Below are 17457 nucleotides of genomic sequence, written 5' to 3' on the forward strand. Positions count from 1 at the left end.
CATCCATTTGTTCACCCATACATCCATCCGCCCATCTGGCTGACTGATGCACAGGAGGGGAATGAGACTGTCAAGATCCCTGAACCTCAGCAGACTCATTCTCCCTCTCTCTCTCTCCCTCTCTCTCTCGCCCTCCCTAGCCATTAGAAGTAGTTGAAGGACTGATAGTAAGGACAGCATATCTCTATAGTTAATATTAATGTGTGGAGACAGAGGACAAGGTCTCCCTGTAGAGAGCTTTACTTTGACATATGCTCACTGATTTTCCACCTATCCTTCTAACTCTGTTTCAGTCTGTCTCTGTCCCTTCACTTCCCTCTCTATCTGTCTTTTTCACATCATTGTCTCTGAACCTTCTCGTTTTCTCTTGTCCTGTTTCTTTTCTTCTTCATCTCCCTCCCTCCACCTTTGACTCTCCATGCAGGACGGTACTGGTTACTTTGTCCTGTCTGCACTTTTAAATCATTGCTGGATTTACACTTACACACCTTGTCGGTTAGAGCCAGATCCTGTTGACGTGTAAATCTCAGGCTTTCCGTGTCAGACAGCAAAGCCAGGTGAATAGACCCAAGCTTTATGGTGTATCTACACCAGACTAATGGGCTGACAGTCAGACTAGCAGACTGAACCAGACCAGAAGTATTCATGTTAATACAGGATTACGTTTTAAAAATAAGGCTGCTTTTCTTCAGCTGCCAAAATAAACCAATGTGCACAGTGGTTTTCAGTATGTTTCAGACTATAAAATCAAACCAAATTTTATTCATATAGTGCCAAATCATAACAAAATTATCTCATGACACTTTACATTTAGAGGTAGTCAAGACCAGACTCTTGATAAGCCACGATAAACCATGTTAAGGATCTTCAAATTGATTTTTTTTGTACCATTTCCAGGTATTCAATGGGATTCTAAGTTTCCATTATTACCACTAAATGAAGCCTCAATGGCCTGTTAAGTGAGTTTGTCCTTCAACCAGAGCACCAAGTATCTTGGGATGGAGGCATCATATTTCTAGCTCAAGGATAATGTGACAGGTATGGCCAGTTGGGGATCGAACCTGGACAATACCTGTCAGAGGATCCTTGAGTAAGAAATTTAAAAGGAAATCACTACGCTCTACTGCCCACTGTCCCTCGAGATACAGGTAAACTGAAACTACAACAGCGGTTAATAACTGAACTCACAGAACTTCTATTGATACATTGTCTATGATAAATGTTTGCTCTAGATCTAAAGCTTATATTTTCAGTATCTTATGATAAAGTCAAAACCACCACCTGTACAGTTAATGGGTATTTGAGGAAACATAGAAGACTTTGACTCAGAAACCTCAGAGTCACAATGACAAAAAACTGGCGAAAAGGTAAATCGGTTAAACATTATAATCAGACCAGTGGCCTTGTCGACTGACATCACCAATAAGATGAAATTTCAGTGACGGCAGAGGCTGATGTTTCTATTAGGCCTGTAACGGTACACAAAATTTTCGGTTTGGTACGTTTTCGGTTTTGAAAGCCACGGTTCGTTTTTTTTTTGGTTCGGTACGGGAAGAAAGAAAACCCCTCAAAATGTCTTTAATACATTTATGAATTATTGAAAAATTTTCCCCCAATTTTTGGACACAATAGAATATAGAAAAACAGGAATGTAATTCTGCTGCTATAAATCAAATAGAAAATAAAATGAATTATTAATATTACTAAATGTATTTTAAACATTAGTATTGCACTTTTCTCTGACAGGTAGTTTTGAACAAACAACAAAAATCTAATCACAGTTCTGTTAGTTCACATTCTGCATAAAAATACCAAAAAAATTCCACATGAAGTACAACATTAACAAGAGGACAAACTGGTATTCTCTTTAAACAAACTGAAGAGCAACTTTGACAACAAAAAATTAACCAAATTATTTATTTTAGGACAGAGAACAAACTGTTTATGCCACTTTGTGTACGTGCACACACGCGTGCAGGGTGCAATTTGTCGGGGGGATTTTTTTTTTTTTTTTTGGTTGGAGCCGGGGGGTGTGGGGGTCCATAACTAATGTAACTAACACTGGCGTGAAACGAAAGTGAAACTTTATATTCTTTCAATGTCCAACTCCGGGTTCTATTCCTCTGTTATACAGCACGTATGTGTGTGTGTGTGTGTGTGTGTGTGTGTGTGTGTGTGTGTGAGAGAGAGAGAGAGAGAGAGAGACAGAGCTAGTGTAAGTGTTTTAGAACTACCGTAGTTCATAGGCGGCAAACAACGTCCGTCTTATTAACGTCTGTTTCCCCATTGTTGTCTTTCACCGGGACCTGAACTGATCCCAAACGGGACTGTAATGATGGTGGAGGGTCTCCAGTCTCTTCCTTCCAGGTTCACATCATATTTGTTGTTGTTGGGTTTTTTTTACCTTATATCAGCTGCTATTTGGTATTTCGGGTCAATGTGCGCGTCCTTCAATATGTCCGTGTGGAACTTGCGTGGATTAAAAGTTCCGCATCAAACGTCTTTCATTTCTTTTTCTTTTTCTCAACATACTGTGCCGTTTCGGTACAGCTGTGTACCGAACCGAAAAGGTGTGTACTGAAACGGTTCAGTTCGGTATGTGTACCATTACTGGCCTAGTTTCTATGTTATGTTATTTTAAAGGTTGTTTCATACATTTATATGAATTTATTTATCCATAGAACAGAATGACGGGCTGAATGTTTAAGCAGCTAATTTGTTTGAATGAAGATTTCTTCATTGCTTTGCCAGAAAAAGAGAAATAAATGACAATGAAAACAAATGAACAGAAAATAACATTGCACAATTATAAGGTATCGCACAAATTGTTACTGTTATCGGCCCAGAATTTGACAATAGTTTCATCCCCTATAAAAAAACTGAACACAGTGATAACAGACTGATAGCCAAGATGCATAGAGCCAGTTGTTCGACCAGGAAACCGGTCTTGCATGATGAAAAATGCCTAATCCAAAAGCATAATACTGAACTAGTGTTGTTTGTGTTTGCAAAGGTGCAGACAATAGGATGGCCATGTTCTCTCATCTACTGAGGCCTTGTTCTCAGGGTTTCAATTAGGGCCTCCTAATTTCCCCAGAGACCCCTCCCTCTCTTGGAGATGCCTCATTAACAGAGGAAACAGACACACAGATAGGCACACCTACACACACACACACACACACACACACACACACACACACACACTCACACATACACACACACACACACAAACACGTATATATACTTACCCCTGACTTCTCATCAAAGATTTTGATCCCTCCAAAGGAAACAGTCAGAAACACCTTCTGTTTGTGTTCTCCTTTAGACCGTGCTGCTGCAGCGATACCCTGTGGACAGACATAGACATGTACACATTATTGAAGACATTCTGCAATAGCATGAATTCAGAGTGCCTTTCACAAAATTTATTGCTATATCACCATATGTATATGGGTTAGTCAGCCTACACAGAGATAAGCTGTTGCAACACTCTGCACAGACAAAAAGACATTCAAGCAGAATTAAGCAAAAGCATTTACAAATTAGCCTCACCCACTTTAACACATCTATCACACACCGGCATTCAATCAGAATGCAGAAAACACAGTCACCCATGTCGAAGTACTGAAAACAAACAAAGAGTCTCTGTGAGGGAACTTCCTGAGAGCATATGCGAGTAAAGTAAGCACTCAAGTGAAATTCTATAATAACATGGATGGATTGATATACATAAATACTGTATATATCTTCCAGTAGATGACAAAGTAAAGGAAAAACCATAATCAAGTGCAAAGTCTTGGGCTTCCACAACAGCCACAGTCCTCCTTAGCACTGGTCCTCCAAGTCAGTGAACTGTAGTTAAGGAATGAACATATTTCTAACACGATTCCCTCATTTGGTGTTTTGATGATGGTGTTAGAGAGCACTGCCTAACACCTTGGTCAAACATGTCCCTTAGGTGTTCATTTAGTTGAGATCTGGTGACTGTGAAGGCCACAGGAGGTATCTTTGAATTTTCATACTCATCAAACCATTCAGGGAATCCTCATGCTCTGTGAATGGAGGCAATTTTCCCCTGGAAGAGACCACTGCCTTCAGTCTTTTCCTCAATTTTGACATTGCTCTTAACATTCAGGTCCTCTGACACTCCTTAAAGGTACAGTGTTCAACTCCCCTATCCTAAGTGGCAGCAAATACCTGAATCAACGCAAAGACAGTGCAATTTTTCTGTTCCGGTGTTGCGCTTACCTAACGGCTGGCACTTTGGCACAAAAAGCCTTGGCTGTATCTTTGGCGATTTTCGAATACTTCGTTTCCACAACCTGCCAAAATGGCAAGCACTCTTTCATCACTTCCATCAAGCAACGAGGCAAGTGTAGAAAAAAACATTCATGAACTGATCGTGAAAAGATTTAAGATATCATTTGTCATGTGGATGTCTTAAAAGAACAAAATTTTGGTTATTCTAGTTCTACCGTTTTTTGTGATAAGAGGATTCTAGTCATTTGCTTTGCTGTCATTAAACCGGTAGAAATAAAATCTCTAAAGTTACGTCCTTTTAGGGATTCAGTGTTTGTTCTTATGCCGAGTTTTTTTTTTTTAAAGAGTGAGTGGATTCGTACGACCAGAGGGAGAGGCAGAAGTAGGGGTAGGGGTAGAGGTAGGGGTCGAGGGAGAAGCAAGACTCACGACAGAGGAGGACAGAATCTCGGACTTTCAGAGACTTTGGCACGAAAGAGTGGCGGTTTGTAGAATAACGTCTTACTATTTCTGTTTGTATTTTTTCCACATGTGTATAGGTGATAGGCTATGCCAGTAGGCTTATGGACTACATCATTCATTGGTTTGTGCGACTAATTCATGTTGTCTATGTCTAAATTTATGTTATGTTGTGTATGTTTAAATGAAATTGTTACATATGATCTGCAATGCTGCTTAATTCCTGTAGCCTATATATGAAGTTACTGTCTCTACCACCAGCTGCCATTACAACCAGTGGAGAAGGCCGTCCCGTTCTGCAGGCGGCTACTTTGACTTTTGTCCTCTATATAGGGGAAAAAAATGGTGTCAATAATGGCAGTGCCCAGCAAGCAGTACCCACACTATGTATATTTAAACAGGCTTTTCTAGGTTAAATGTAATCAAACAAATTGGGTTTTTTTGACTGATTGCGCACTATTTTATTCGATTATAATCAATAATGAGATTGATTATTGGAAAGAGCACTATAAAAATCTTACACACTGTACCTTTAAAGTGCATTTTTCCTTATATGCTTTCTGTCAATTAAACAAAAGCAGTCAAACATAGGTTTAAATTTAAAAAAATATATAATATCTCTTTTCACAGTAATGCTTACTTCTGACTTTTTTACTTATGTGTGTATTTATGAATGAATGTTTAGAGATTTGCTTAATACTCTCCCAAGAATATTTGTGAAGTAAATAGCTCTCCTTCCTGCACAATCACACTGAAAATTTCCTGTTCTCTATGAAACCAAACACTGAATTTCCAGTATTTACACCTCTCTGTTTACATACAAGGTGTAATTTTACATCCTAAGTATGTTGTCAGTTTATAAAGTGACAACACACTTGCTTTGAAATGATTGGACGTGACATGTTTTATAACTTTATAAGAGAGTATCTAATTGTGGAATTTCCCTTCATATTCCCCCAAACACCATTTGCATAGGTGACTCACAAAAGGAGAAGAGAAAGGAGCAGTGAGATCAGAGAAAAAAGAGCGTTGGGATAGGAAAGGGTGAAACAGTATGAAAGAAGAGGTGGAGGAATCAGAGAAAAGGAGTTGATGGATTTCCTGTCTGAATAAATGAGGAGGAGGAAAGCTGTTTGATCAATGAGCTGTCTATCCTCTCCTCACCTTCTACGCCTCGGCTGGATAGAGTTTTCACTACCCATAAACAAAACATAAATGTAATTTCATCAATTTAAATGTCTCCGGCAGTATTTGCACCTTGTGTGTTTGAGGACAATTAATAATGAATATTAAAACAAGCATCCTAGTAACAACTCCTATTATCCGTGCTTGGATTTGTACTTATAAGCACCTTAGTGAATACTGTAATGTAATTAAACAATTCAATGTGTTTTTCATATTCCTGCTACCATAAAATACTTCACAAAACAAATAGTTAATTTACGGGACTACTTTTATGTGAATAAAAAACACATATTTCTATTCATCTGTATCTGCACTCACCTCTGTCACCTATCATCTAAATTATTTTCCTCCTACATGCCTTCTATCCTCTGGTAACTGCCCCATCTGTCTATCTCTTCCTCTAATTGTTCCTGTCCTCGCAAATGAGACATTCACCCCAATCCTCTTCTCATCCATATGGCTAAGCTCCTCACTTACTTTTACACTGATCATCTTCGTCCTTATAAATCATAACGTCCCCATTTTTTATCTTTTTTTTTCTTCCCTCCTTCTCTTCAGGCAATTAGTAACAAACTATATATGCATGCACATGTGCACAGGCGCAGATGTGCTGCGGTTTTACAAATCATGCATATTAAACAGTTGAATTTTTAGAATATGCATGAAGTTGAACTATTTGTGGTCTAACAACTGTGTTGACTATTGATGATTAATGATTTTTTGGGTCATAAAACTTGTGATGAGGATTTTCAGCTCATAAGAATTGTTGCTGAATGAAAAGAATGAAAAACGACAAAAAGGAAACAAAAAGAATAGACCAAGATAGTTATGATATAAGGCTGTTTTATGGCGACACTGAAAAGTGAAGCCAAAATATTGTTGTTCAGGGTTTCCTACAGGTCTCTACAAGATAAATTTAAGACTTTTTAAGACCTTTTTAAGACCATTTAGAACAGAATTGAATGCCTTTTTCCACAGCCATACTGGCTCCTAGACTCCTAGAATTTAGGAAAATGTATTTATTTACTCCAACAGTTGATTCCTACTGTTCTGAGTCATTTCTCATTGGGGGCTGCAAAGTTAGGGATAACTGGTTCCTGATTTTAAACATAAATTGTCAGGTTACAACGGGTGGAACTGCGAAGACTAACGTTACTTTCTTTGCAGCTTGGACATTTCCCAGACGCATTTAAACACAATACAGTGAACTAGTTTATGACAACATCATTTAAGACCTACAATATCAAATTTAAAACCTTTTAAAGACTTTTTTACGGTATTAAATGCAGATTTGTAAATTCAAGTCTTTTAAGAATTTTCAAGGCCCTGGTGGTTACTAAAGCTGCCATGTTGCTCCCGTGACAAAAATCTACCTATGATCTTCCGTCACAGGACAGATTTTTCCTTGAAGAAGTCTCATTTGTTCTCAGGTTGCTTCGATTACAATATGCTGAACAGTCATTAGCTGAAAATGTTAGCACAGTGATTCCACATTGAACATTTCACTTAAAACAGATTAACAGGGAGAAGATGGACAGCAGGTGGGGACTAGCCTTACCTTGAGCTTCATCATCGAGTCCTGGCAGAGTTTGTCTCCACGGGCGGCAGTGACCTCGTCCAGGCCGATGAGCTTGGCCTTGTAGCGGACGCCATCGCCCTTAAAACGCCTGATGAGAGTTGCCTCGCTGCGATCCTGCCCTGCAGACACACATACACACACTCACTGCAGGCCACAGTACATCTTTCAGCCAAGGACTTCCATCTACCTCAGACCAGTGCCATTACCTCGGGATCATCAATCAAAGAGACCACAAAAGTGTTCAACAATAATTTCAGAAAAAAAACATAGGTCAAAGCAACTGATGAGAGCAACATCTTGTTATGCGTCTGAATCGGGCATGTAAGCACTGAGCTGTGGCATCATATGAATGGCACGGTCAATATGCCCAGACAAGTGAATCAATGAAGTTTGTTGAGATTAGAGTTGAAACTGTGACTGCTCTCCTCTCTGGCCATTTCTCCTGAAAAATAATGCTGTGACATTTTGCTCTTATCTCCCCCGTCTCTCCAGTTCTCCCTCTCTACTCACCCTCCATTGTGTGTGAGATTGTCGGCATTGTGTGCATGCATTAGTGGATGTCAGCGATGGCGCCCGCATGTTGACCTTGCTCTCATCCAGGAAGTCTCTATGTTATCTTGTGGAGTGACTATAGTTCTCCCCTTCACACAACAATACTGAACACAGTGAGAGAATAGCCTCTCAAAAGGCTTTACTCACTTTCTCTTTGTGTCGTTGGCTTTCCATCTCTCTCCCCTTCTGTTTCTCTATCTCTGAACTGCAGTGCGCAAATGTTTCATCATCAAACCATGTATAGGGGGCACGCTCCTGCATCTGTGTGTGCCTCCAATTTGTGTTTGTGAGTGAGCATATGAGTGAAAGAGTACAAGAGCGATAGTGAGAGGGGGAAGCATAATGATAATGCAGCATATTCAGATAATATATTGAGGCATTAGTTCTGTACTCCATAACAGCGTGACTCTTGGAAGGTCATAGCCGGAGTGATGGAGAGGTCCCACTCCTCCTTTCCTCGTTCTTTCACATTCTCTCCATTCCGACAGAGCCCCTACAGTTGCAATATAGTAGAAACGAGTCCTGTAACCACAGGCGAGAGCATCATGTTATATGGCGCTACTGAATCATTCTGCCCAACACTAATCTCACACTTCCCTCCTTTCTGCCTGCTGGCCCACACACAAACATGTCCATTTTTAATCACTTCATGGGCATCAGCTACACCTGAATAAAATCATATTTACATGTGAGATAAAGGACATTTACAGCTACTAAAGGACAGATGGGTTGACACCTGCAGTCACAGCCCTCCAATATGAAAGCCTCAGACTCAAAAACTTTACAGGATACTGGACATTATGTCTGTTTCTGTCTGAATCTTTGCACCACGAGAAAGAAAAATAGGCCCTCTGTCTGAAAAAAAAGAACTTGTTCCCCATTGATAAAAAATAACACACCTACACACACACAAGTATGGTATGGATGAGCTCATTCCTCCGAACTGAGGCACTCAGTCACAGTCGTCCGTGGAGTAAATCGTAGCTGTCTGCTTCAAAGTCCTCTGAGACAAAAGAGCAGAAGAACATCTGTCCTTATTTTTGAAAGTAAGAGAACAGCGGTGCCGCTCTCTATTGTGTCATGTCTCAGTTGGGCTGAGATGAGACTAAATGATTAAACCACTGGAGGATTGGTTTATTCAATGGCAAAGATGTCTGAAGGCATTTAAATATTGCTTTCACTGAACTTGAAACAGTCCCGCGAAGAATGCATATTGACAAGAAGACACGTAAACAAGTGTGCTCGGAGAAACAATCACAACAATGACACCCCCCACACCCACCCCCACTATTCCCACAGTTTACAATCTCTCTCCATCTCACATCAATAACATGAAACATGCCACTGCTGCCATGTGAAGAGAAGTATTTCTTTCACACTTACACATGAGCAGACTGTCAGGAAACACAACAGCTGCCAATGATTTTATCTGATGGTGAAGAACAAACTAATGGGACTGAAATTTATCTTTTAGCTAAGCATGGTTACAATCGAAAACCAAGTGTCTTTATTGTTAATGTTTGGCACACTTTCAAAAGAAAATCTGCTTAGATGTTTGTATTTATCGGGATTTATGCACTCCTAAGAGATTCTGTTTCTTCATTTTTACAAATTTTACCCTTGACAAGACTTCATCTCCGCATCTATGTATTTATAGGTGGGTGTTAAGTAACACACTGCTTGTGTCCAGCTGCTCTGGTCTCACTGGAACAGCGGTTTTCATTTGAGTTTGACATTTAAGACCTACTCTCTCCATCTGCATCCATCACCATTACTGCTGCTATACTTAGCACGCTGAGAGAGAGAGAGACAAAAGAGAAACAGAAAGAGAGAGAGACAGAGGGAGAGAGATGAGAAAGGACAAGAAGGGAAGAACGAGAGAAAAAAGAAGCAGGGGTCCAGGGTTACTTCTCCCACTGAGTGGTTTATATTATTACCTTTTGGGAGCATGTTCCATGAAAGACCTCCCTGTGTGTGTGTGTGTATGTGTGTGTGTGTGTGTGTGTGTGTGTGTGTGTATGTCTGCGCATGCATGCGTATGTATGTGTGTGTGTGTGTGTGTGTGTGTGTGCGCAAGAGAGATGAAGTGCTTGTGCATTTTGTGTGTGTGTTTGTGTGTCTATGTGTCAGCAGGGGAAGCAAATTAAATGTCTGCTATTGGTGTGACCCTGCTGGGCTTCAAATGCAACTAATGAAAGAATCTTCTGTTTCATCTGTCATGACTGCGCCACACACACTAACACACACACAGTTCACCTCACTCTCTATCACACAGAAATGCCACCATGTACAAACATGTTCACATACATTGATTGTGCACTATTAAAACACTCATGAAAGCATCTTCCAGTCCATCTATCAATGACCACCCAGCAGGTGAGCGCGTGTAAACACATACACACTCTCTTTAGTGCTCTTTCATAAATACAAATATTTCTCAAATGTGTACTTCAAGGCACATTATGAAATATTTGACTTTTCATCTTTATAAACACACAATTCAATGTGTTGTTCAAGTAGACCAGGGGTCACCAACCCTGGTCCTCGAGATCTACTATCCTGCATGTTTTAGATGTATCCCTCTTCCAACACACCTGATTCAAATGATAAGCCTATCATCAAGCTCTGCAGAAGCCTGATAATGACCGTCAGGTGTAATGGGAGAGGGAAACATCTAAAACATGCAGGATAGTAGATCTCAAGGACCACGGTTGGTGACCCCTGAAGTAGACTGTACACAATTAATGAACAGAGGAAATGTGACGTCACCCATTGGTTTCTGAACTTCTGTTTTGTAGTCACCCATTTTGGGTTTTTGGAGCAGGAGGAAGTAATCATATTTGGACAAAATGGGCAGAGCTGTAGGAGCATGGGGGGCATAATAAACATGAAAAATATAAAAAATAGTAAACTTTGTGAAGTACTGTCCCATAAAGTCCTTTTATGGTCTTGTTAGCGTAACTTATCTAACTTAAATACCTCCAAAAGTCTGAGTCAGCAAGTTACCAAGCCGTCATATGGATCTGTCAATCAAAGTCCAACACAGCAGTCTGTTGTTTGTCCTGAGATCTTATTAATGGAGGAAAAATCTCATCTAAAATAGATGAGAATGAAATGAGTCCTGGGAAAAAAATATTGGCTCAGGATTTTGAGAGAAGTCAATGTTAGTCTATGGGACCCGAGGCATTTTTGGCGCCATCCCCAGTGGCAGTCGATGTATCACAACTTTGAGATACTTCTGCATTCATTTATTTTTTTGAGCCAAGGTCCTTGCCCCCTCATCCCTCTTCTAGAACTGAGGGAGACACTAATAGGATTTGAGCAACCTAGGGAAGGAAGTCATGGAACAGAGAAACAAAACAGTATTTTCTGATTTTCACAGCGGTTTCGTTCTAAACCGAACATTAACACACTCACACCTTCGCACACATTTGTCTACACTTTACAGCAAAAGAATGCTCCGTATTTCTTTTTGGCTCAGTCTCACACTTGGCCTTAGTGACACACAGACCTGCAGTGGATATAGAGCAGAATGGTGAGAGGAGAACCACATAGCTGGAGTTGCTAAACTTCTGTAGTATCCCACCCACACAACCTGCATGATAGTATTACTGGCTGTGGCTACACTCTCACTGCCTAAATGTTGATAAATGGGTAAGGCATGAACACAAGTAGAAGGTAAAGGGTGGAATCTGTAGGTAATTTCACAGCCACACACTTCTAGTGGGTCATAAGTGACGACTGAGAGGGACTTTTATTGTATGAGCCTATACATTGGGGTTTATTTTTAGGGAAAATCTTGCATATTATGTCTTTAAATGAATGACAAACATCATACAATACACTACAGTGCTACCCTCCTATTATAATATGTTAAATTCTATGCTTTCTCCGGCTACAGTAAAGCAGTTAATAGCATTCAGTATCTGTGTGTGCTTGTCTGTGTGTGAGTGAGTACTTGGCATGCAGAGCTGGTTAGTCTGCCTGTCTGAAGCAACAAGCAGAGAGGGAGGGAAGGACATAAAGCAGAGAGCAAAAGGATGGAAACGGGGAATAGAACGTGATGGATGGATGAATGAGCGAGGCCTCTATTGGATAAATGTCACTCAGGATTAGAGCATTATGACAGGCAGAACCCCGTGACTCATATACACACACACTTGCAGAAAACACACACACATACACACATCTACAGGTGATAGATGGCAGGTGACTGCTGGTACAGTATGTCTAGCCCTTCAGGGAAGCCCCCCAGCATCGCCCCTGGCAACAGTAACCTTCTGACTCCTCTGTGCCCCTCCATCATTCTCTCCCAACTGCCTCTAAATGTGCTTTTTTTTCTTTTTCCACCATTCTTTTCTCTTGCAAAATTGCCACACATTACATATAATGGAAAATGCCAGCTGATTGCAGCGTTAATCTTTCTGTCATAACTTTGGTTGTCACAATATCGGTAAAATGCAGTAAAATGCAGCGACGTGGGAACAAGGTGACATTGCTACAACAAGGAAAGATAAAGCAGGATGAAATAAAATGGACAGACTGACTAATTTGATTGTACATCTGGTCTTATGTGTTTTCTTTAAAGCTTGTACTGAATGATTGTCTTGTTGCTGAGTGGCCATGGTTCAGAAGGTAGAGCAGGTTGCTCAATAATCAAAGGGTTAGCAGCTCAAATCCTGCTCTGTCCTAGTCATGTGCTGTTGTGTCATTGGGCAAGACACTTCACCCACCTTGCCTCCAGTGTCACTTACACTGGTGTATGAATGCATGTGAATGTTTGGCAGTGGTCAGAGGGGCCGTTTGATGCGAACTGGCAGACACGCTTCCATCAGTCTGCCCCAGGGCAACTGTGGATACAAAGGTAGTTTACCACCACCAGAGTGTGAATGAGAGAGCTAATGAATGATGGATCACTAATGTAAAGCACTTTGGGTGCCTTGAAAGTGCGATAGAAATCTAATCCATAGCTAAAAGTGAAAATAATGCAAAACTTCCCATCCGCTCTCATGAACCTCCTGAGACCCAGGAGAATACAAATTTCAGATTTTTTTATGAAAAAATTGTCTAGCCTGAAAACAGCATCACACTGACACATTCTTTCAGATACATTTTCATATTTTTTTCTCTGAATATCCTTTGGAATGGCTTTTTTTTCCTGTTCTTTATTTTTTAAGATAAAACTGAGCTTGTCCACAAATGTGGACAAAAACAACAGCTGGGTCTTAAGAGGTATAATAGTTCCAGAAGAAAATGTCTCACTATGTAAGTTGCACTCCACTCATTCAGGTAAGTAAGGACCTGTAGTTTATAGTGTCTTAAAATATGATGCAAATGACCTGCAGGAGCTATATGAGGTGATGTTCAGTGGAATAGTATTGTCTGTTCAATGCATGCTTTCCATCTTAGGTGTAAGTCAAGGGTTTTAAGTTTATGGCCAACAGTGTATAACAGCCCGGTTCATTAATTTCATTAGACAGAAGAGACTTGGGTCATTAGTCTGAGGCCACTAGGTAAAACTGAAAGAGAAATGTTACAGCTGTATATGATAGGATGAGTTGTGGGTCTTGGCTTTGATTTTTTCTATGACACTGTGAAAAATCCTTAGAAATATTAGCTGATATTGATGGTTGTGTGTCTCTGATAGGGCTGTCAACAAGTATTATAAATTCAAATATATATTCAAATTGTAACTGAAAAAGGTCATCGGGTTATGAAAATTAATATTAGCTTGTACAGCACTGCTGCAGCTGTCGGCTTTGATCTTAAGCAGTGTTTCCCCTACAATCGTATTAGGGGGGTGCTCCACCCCCCCCAACAGCACCTCCTGCACCCCCAAGACCACAGACTGGCACTGCCCCTCGGACCTCAAATCCTGTTCCAAGTAAGGCTCCATCAGCTCCCAGTTACATGTCTGTATGTGTCTCTCTCTCTCATCTCTCTCTCCTCTCTCTCTCTCTCTCTCTCTCTCTCTCTCTCTCTCTCTCTCTCTCTCTCTCCTCTCTCTCTCTCTCTCTCTCTCTCTCTCTCTCTCTCTCTCTCTCTCTCTCTCTCTCTCTCTCTCTCTCTCTCTCTCTCTCTCTCTCTCTCTCTCTCTCTCTCTCTCTCTCTCTCTCTCTCTCTCTCTCTCTCTCTCTCTCTCTCTCTCTCTCTCTCTCTCTAATGTCACTCAGTACAGACGTACAGCTGCTGGTGCCAGTGACCTGGCGTGCATACCACATTGATATAAATAGTAAATTTCATACACTTTTTTGCTTCCATCTGCATGTAGATTTTCCCCCCAAAATGCATGTCTAAACATGGAATTAAAACTGAGCAGACGTCTGCGCATACTTGAGGCGGACTCGATGTGGACCCAAAAGGAGGTACATGCACAGTACACCTGACTCTGTGAGAGTTTTTACTGCCTAAACGTAGCCTCAGTCAAGTCACCACCGGATGACCGGTTTTGATCCAGCTTAGCTGACAGAGAGAATGTACTCTGGCTGTACAAGACTGATGAACAAATGAACAATGAACAATGTAACCCCCCCCCAGGCCACAACACACCATAACCAAGGAAATCCCTCCCAGACCCCCCACCCCCCCAAGGATGCAAGACTAGAGGGAACACTGTTAAGTGAGTCTGGACCTCTACACAGAAAGCAATGCATATGTCAGGAGTTACAAAACATTACTTACTGTAATTTAACACAAACTGTGATTCAGATTGAAGTGAGAGAATGAGTAAAAAACAGCTATGACCTAATGATGGAAAAGTGTTCACAGCACAGGTCAGAGAGGGACTGATCTACACTCTAAAAAGAAACCAAACACAACAAAAAAATGTGGAAATACTTCATACTTTGAACAATAGATTGGCAAAAATATGCAACAATGACATAAAGTTGTTTGCAGGCTGTATTAGGACAAACCATTGTTTCTGGCAGACTTTAAATTTCAAAAACCAGGGAATATTGGAGCGTAAGTGTATACTTTACATTATGCAGATTTTGCAACAACACTGTAAAACACAGCAATTGACTGCAGGAAGTAAACTGACTTATCCATCTACAGATACAATATACATGGTCCAACCAGTGAACACATCATCTATAGCTATCTGACCATATTTACGTGTAGATCTTACATATTTACAGTAAATAAACATACCTATTCCACTATTTATGACTGTTGTTGCCTTGGTTTGCAGTTCTGTGGACATAATGTGCAAAAATAAATATCAGAATAGTGTGAGTCTGTTTATTTACAAAGTATAGTTAAAAAGATATTTGCTCAGTTTGGATAGAACTAATCTAACCCTAGGCACTAACCCTCTGGGAAATATCAACACCACATCTTTTATTATTTATACTGTAGGTATCTGAGTAACTTGAACATTTTGGCTAATTATATTAACTACTGGGAGAATTTCACCCAATTTCCAAATAATACATAACAGTACTGTAGTATCTGTAGAAAATGATATCTGGTAGGCTAGTTTACACAGCGTACAGACATCAGTGCATAGTACAACTGTATTTTTGTTTGTCAGGTGATTTATGCCACCCCTGCAGCTTGGGTTTTTTTGATGGCTTGTGACCAATCCCTCTTCCTCTTCCTCTTCCTCTTCCTCACATTCCAGATGTTTCCAATGGGGTTCAGGTCTGGAAACCTAGAGTCGTCCCTTAGTTTTCCACACCATTTCTTTTCAGCAGGTTTGAATTGATTGCCTGGTAAAGTGTGTAGTTTGTTTTTTTATTTATTTATTTTTTACTCTTCTCTACAGGGGCTCTTAAGTACAGCTGGGATGGTTCCCAACAAATACTCAACAGCACATGAGGGAACCTACAGTAGCTGTTACTCTCCAATTAATCCTGCTTCTCCTGTCTCTAAATCTTGCTGCTGAACGTGAGTGCGAATGTGTTTTTTTTTTTTTTTTTTTGCCTTTCTTACATCAGAGACTTGTTCAGATGAAGCACTCAATCATACCAACTCTCACAGACTCTTTTAAACCCACAAACAGCGTGTGCCAAGAAAACAACAAGTTTCCCCTTCAGCGGCATGCTTAATTGTGGCAGATAGATTTGGCAAACAAAAGCTCACACTTGACTAAGTATACGCATAAGCACATGTTACAAAAACATAGCCGTGGTTGCTGAAGTGAAACGTCAGGTGTAAAATGAGATGATACTGCTGCCACTCATGAAATAAATGAATGCTGTGCCTGTGGTAGTATGACTGAGGTTGTATTTACTACAGGAGGCACCTTTTATGCTGCTATTTTGTTACTAGAATATATGAATTAAAATGTTTTTGCTCAGATGTGTGAATCTTAACATTACATATCTGTCAAACATTAAAAGTAACTCAGTATTTTTGCTATTAGAGTTGAACTAATTTTTCCAGCTAGCCCAGGGTTTTTCAACCTTGGGGTCGGGACCCAACATGGGGTCACCTGGAATTCAAATGGGGTTGCCTGAAATTTCTAGTAATTGATAAAAATAAAAACTTATTAATAAAAAATATATGGTGAGTTGAGAGAGACAATCACAATACACAAAACACATGACAAACTGTGAAGCTGAAACTGAAGCACTGTGGTACTGTTTATCTTTCAAATGTTCATTGTGGTCGGTTTCAGATGCTGCAGCTCTTTCATAATTCATAGTTTGAGTTGTTTGTTCAGTATTAATTGTCAGGCTTGTAAATCCAAGCTGGACTGACTGTAAATATCCTGACCAAGGAAAATCAAATTCTTACTTTGTGCAGTAATCTACACCTGGCTTTTCTATATAGACTAAATGTTGTCTAAAATTAACATTTGTTTGCAACATAGTATAGCAAACTATTACATGATGAAAAACAAATTAATTTTAGCAAAAAAAAAAGTCTCAGTTTTGAATGTCTGGGGTCGCCAGAAATTTGTGATGTTAAAATGGGATCACAAGCCAAAAAAGGTTGGGATCCACTGAGCTAGCCTATAGAGTTGTAATTTTCACTCTGCCCATTTTCTCATCTCTACATTCCTTCTCGTTCCATTTGTATTTCACCCAGCCTCCTTTTTGCAGTTCCTGCTCCCCATCATCCCCTGCTCTGACCTGGATGACAGGGGCACGACCACAAACCTGAGCTGTCTGTGCATAAAAGAGTGTGCACGCATGTGTAACCTGAGGCATTCAGCTATCCTCTCCGGAAGAAAACACAGAACAAATTAGAGCTGAAAAATACGTCAGGGACAAATGCCACACACTACCCATTAATGTTCTCCACAGACACACACACACCGACACACTTTCAAGGTCACTTTGACAAAGAAGGCAAAACTTTTGACTTGATTTGATCTAAAGGAGACACTAAGAAAAATAACTGAATAGATAAATAGGGATGCACCGATACCACTTTTTTCCAGATCAGGTACAAGTACAACTTACATTTGATTA

The 17457-nt window shown here is 40.2% G+C and overlaps 1 protein-coding gene across 7 annotated transcripts in view; it reads right to left on the bottom strand.

Annotated features, from left to right (window-relative positions):
- dab1a (DAB adaptor protein 1a) overlaps positions 1 to 17457 on the bottom strand; it is a 210211-nt gene that overhangs the window by 30533 nt on the left and 162221 nt on the right. For all 7 annotated transcript variants that reach the window (XM_030132440.1, XM_030132441.1, XM_030132444.1 and 4 more), the window contains 2 exons: positions 7463 to 7602; positions 3249 to 3347 (listed from right to left, as the gene is read on the bottom strand). In XM_030132440.1, the coding sequence (XP_029988300.1) occupies positions 3249 to 3347; positions 7463 to 7602 (239 nt within the window). The remainder of the gene's footprint in view (positions 1 to 3248; positions 3348 to 7462; positions 7603 to 17457) is intronic.

The sequence above is a fragment of the Sphaeramia orbicularis genome, chromosome 4, assembly GCF_902148855.1.
Source record: "Sphaeramia orbicularis chromosome 4, fSphaOr1.1, whole genome shotgun sequence".
In the NCBI taxonomy this organism is placed as follows: Eukaryota; Metazoa; Chordata; class Actinopteri; order Kurtiformes; family Apogonidae; genus Sphaeramia; species Sphaeramia orbicularis.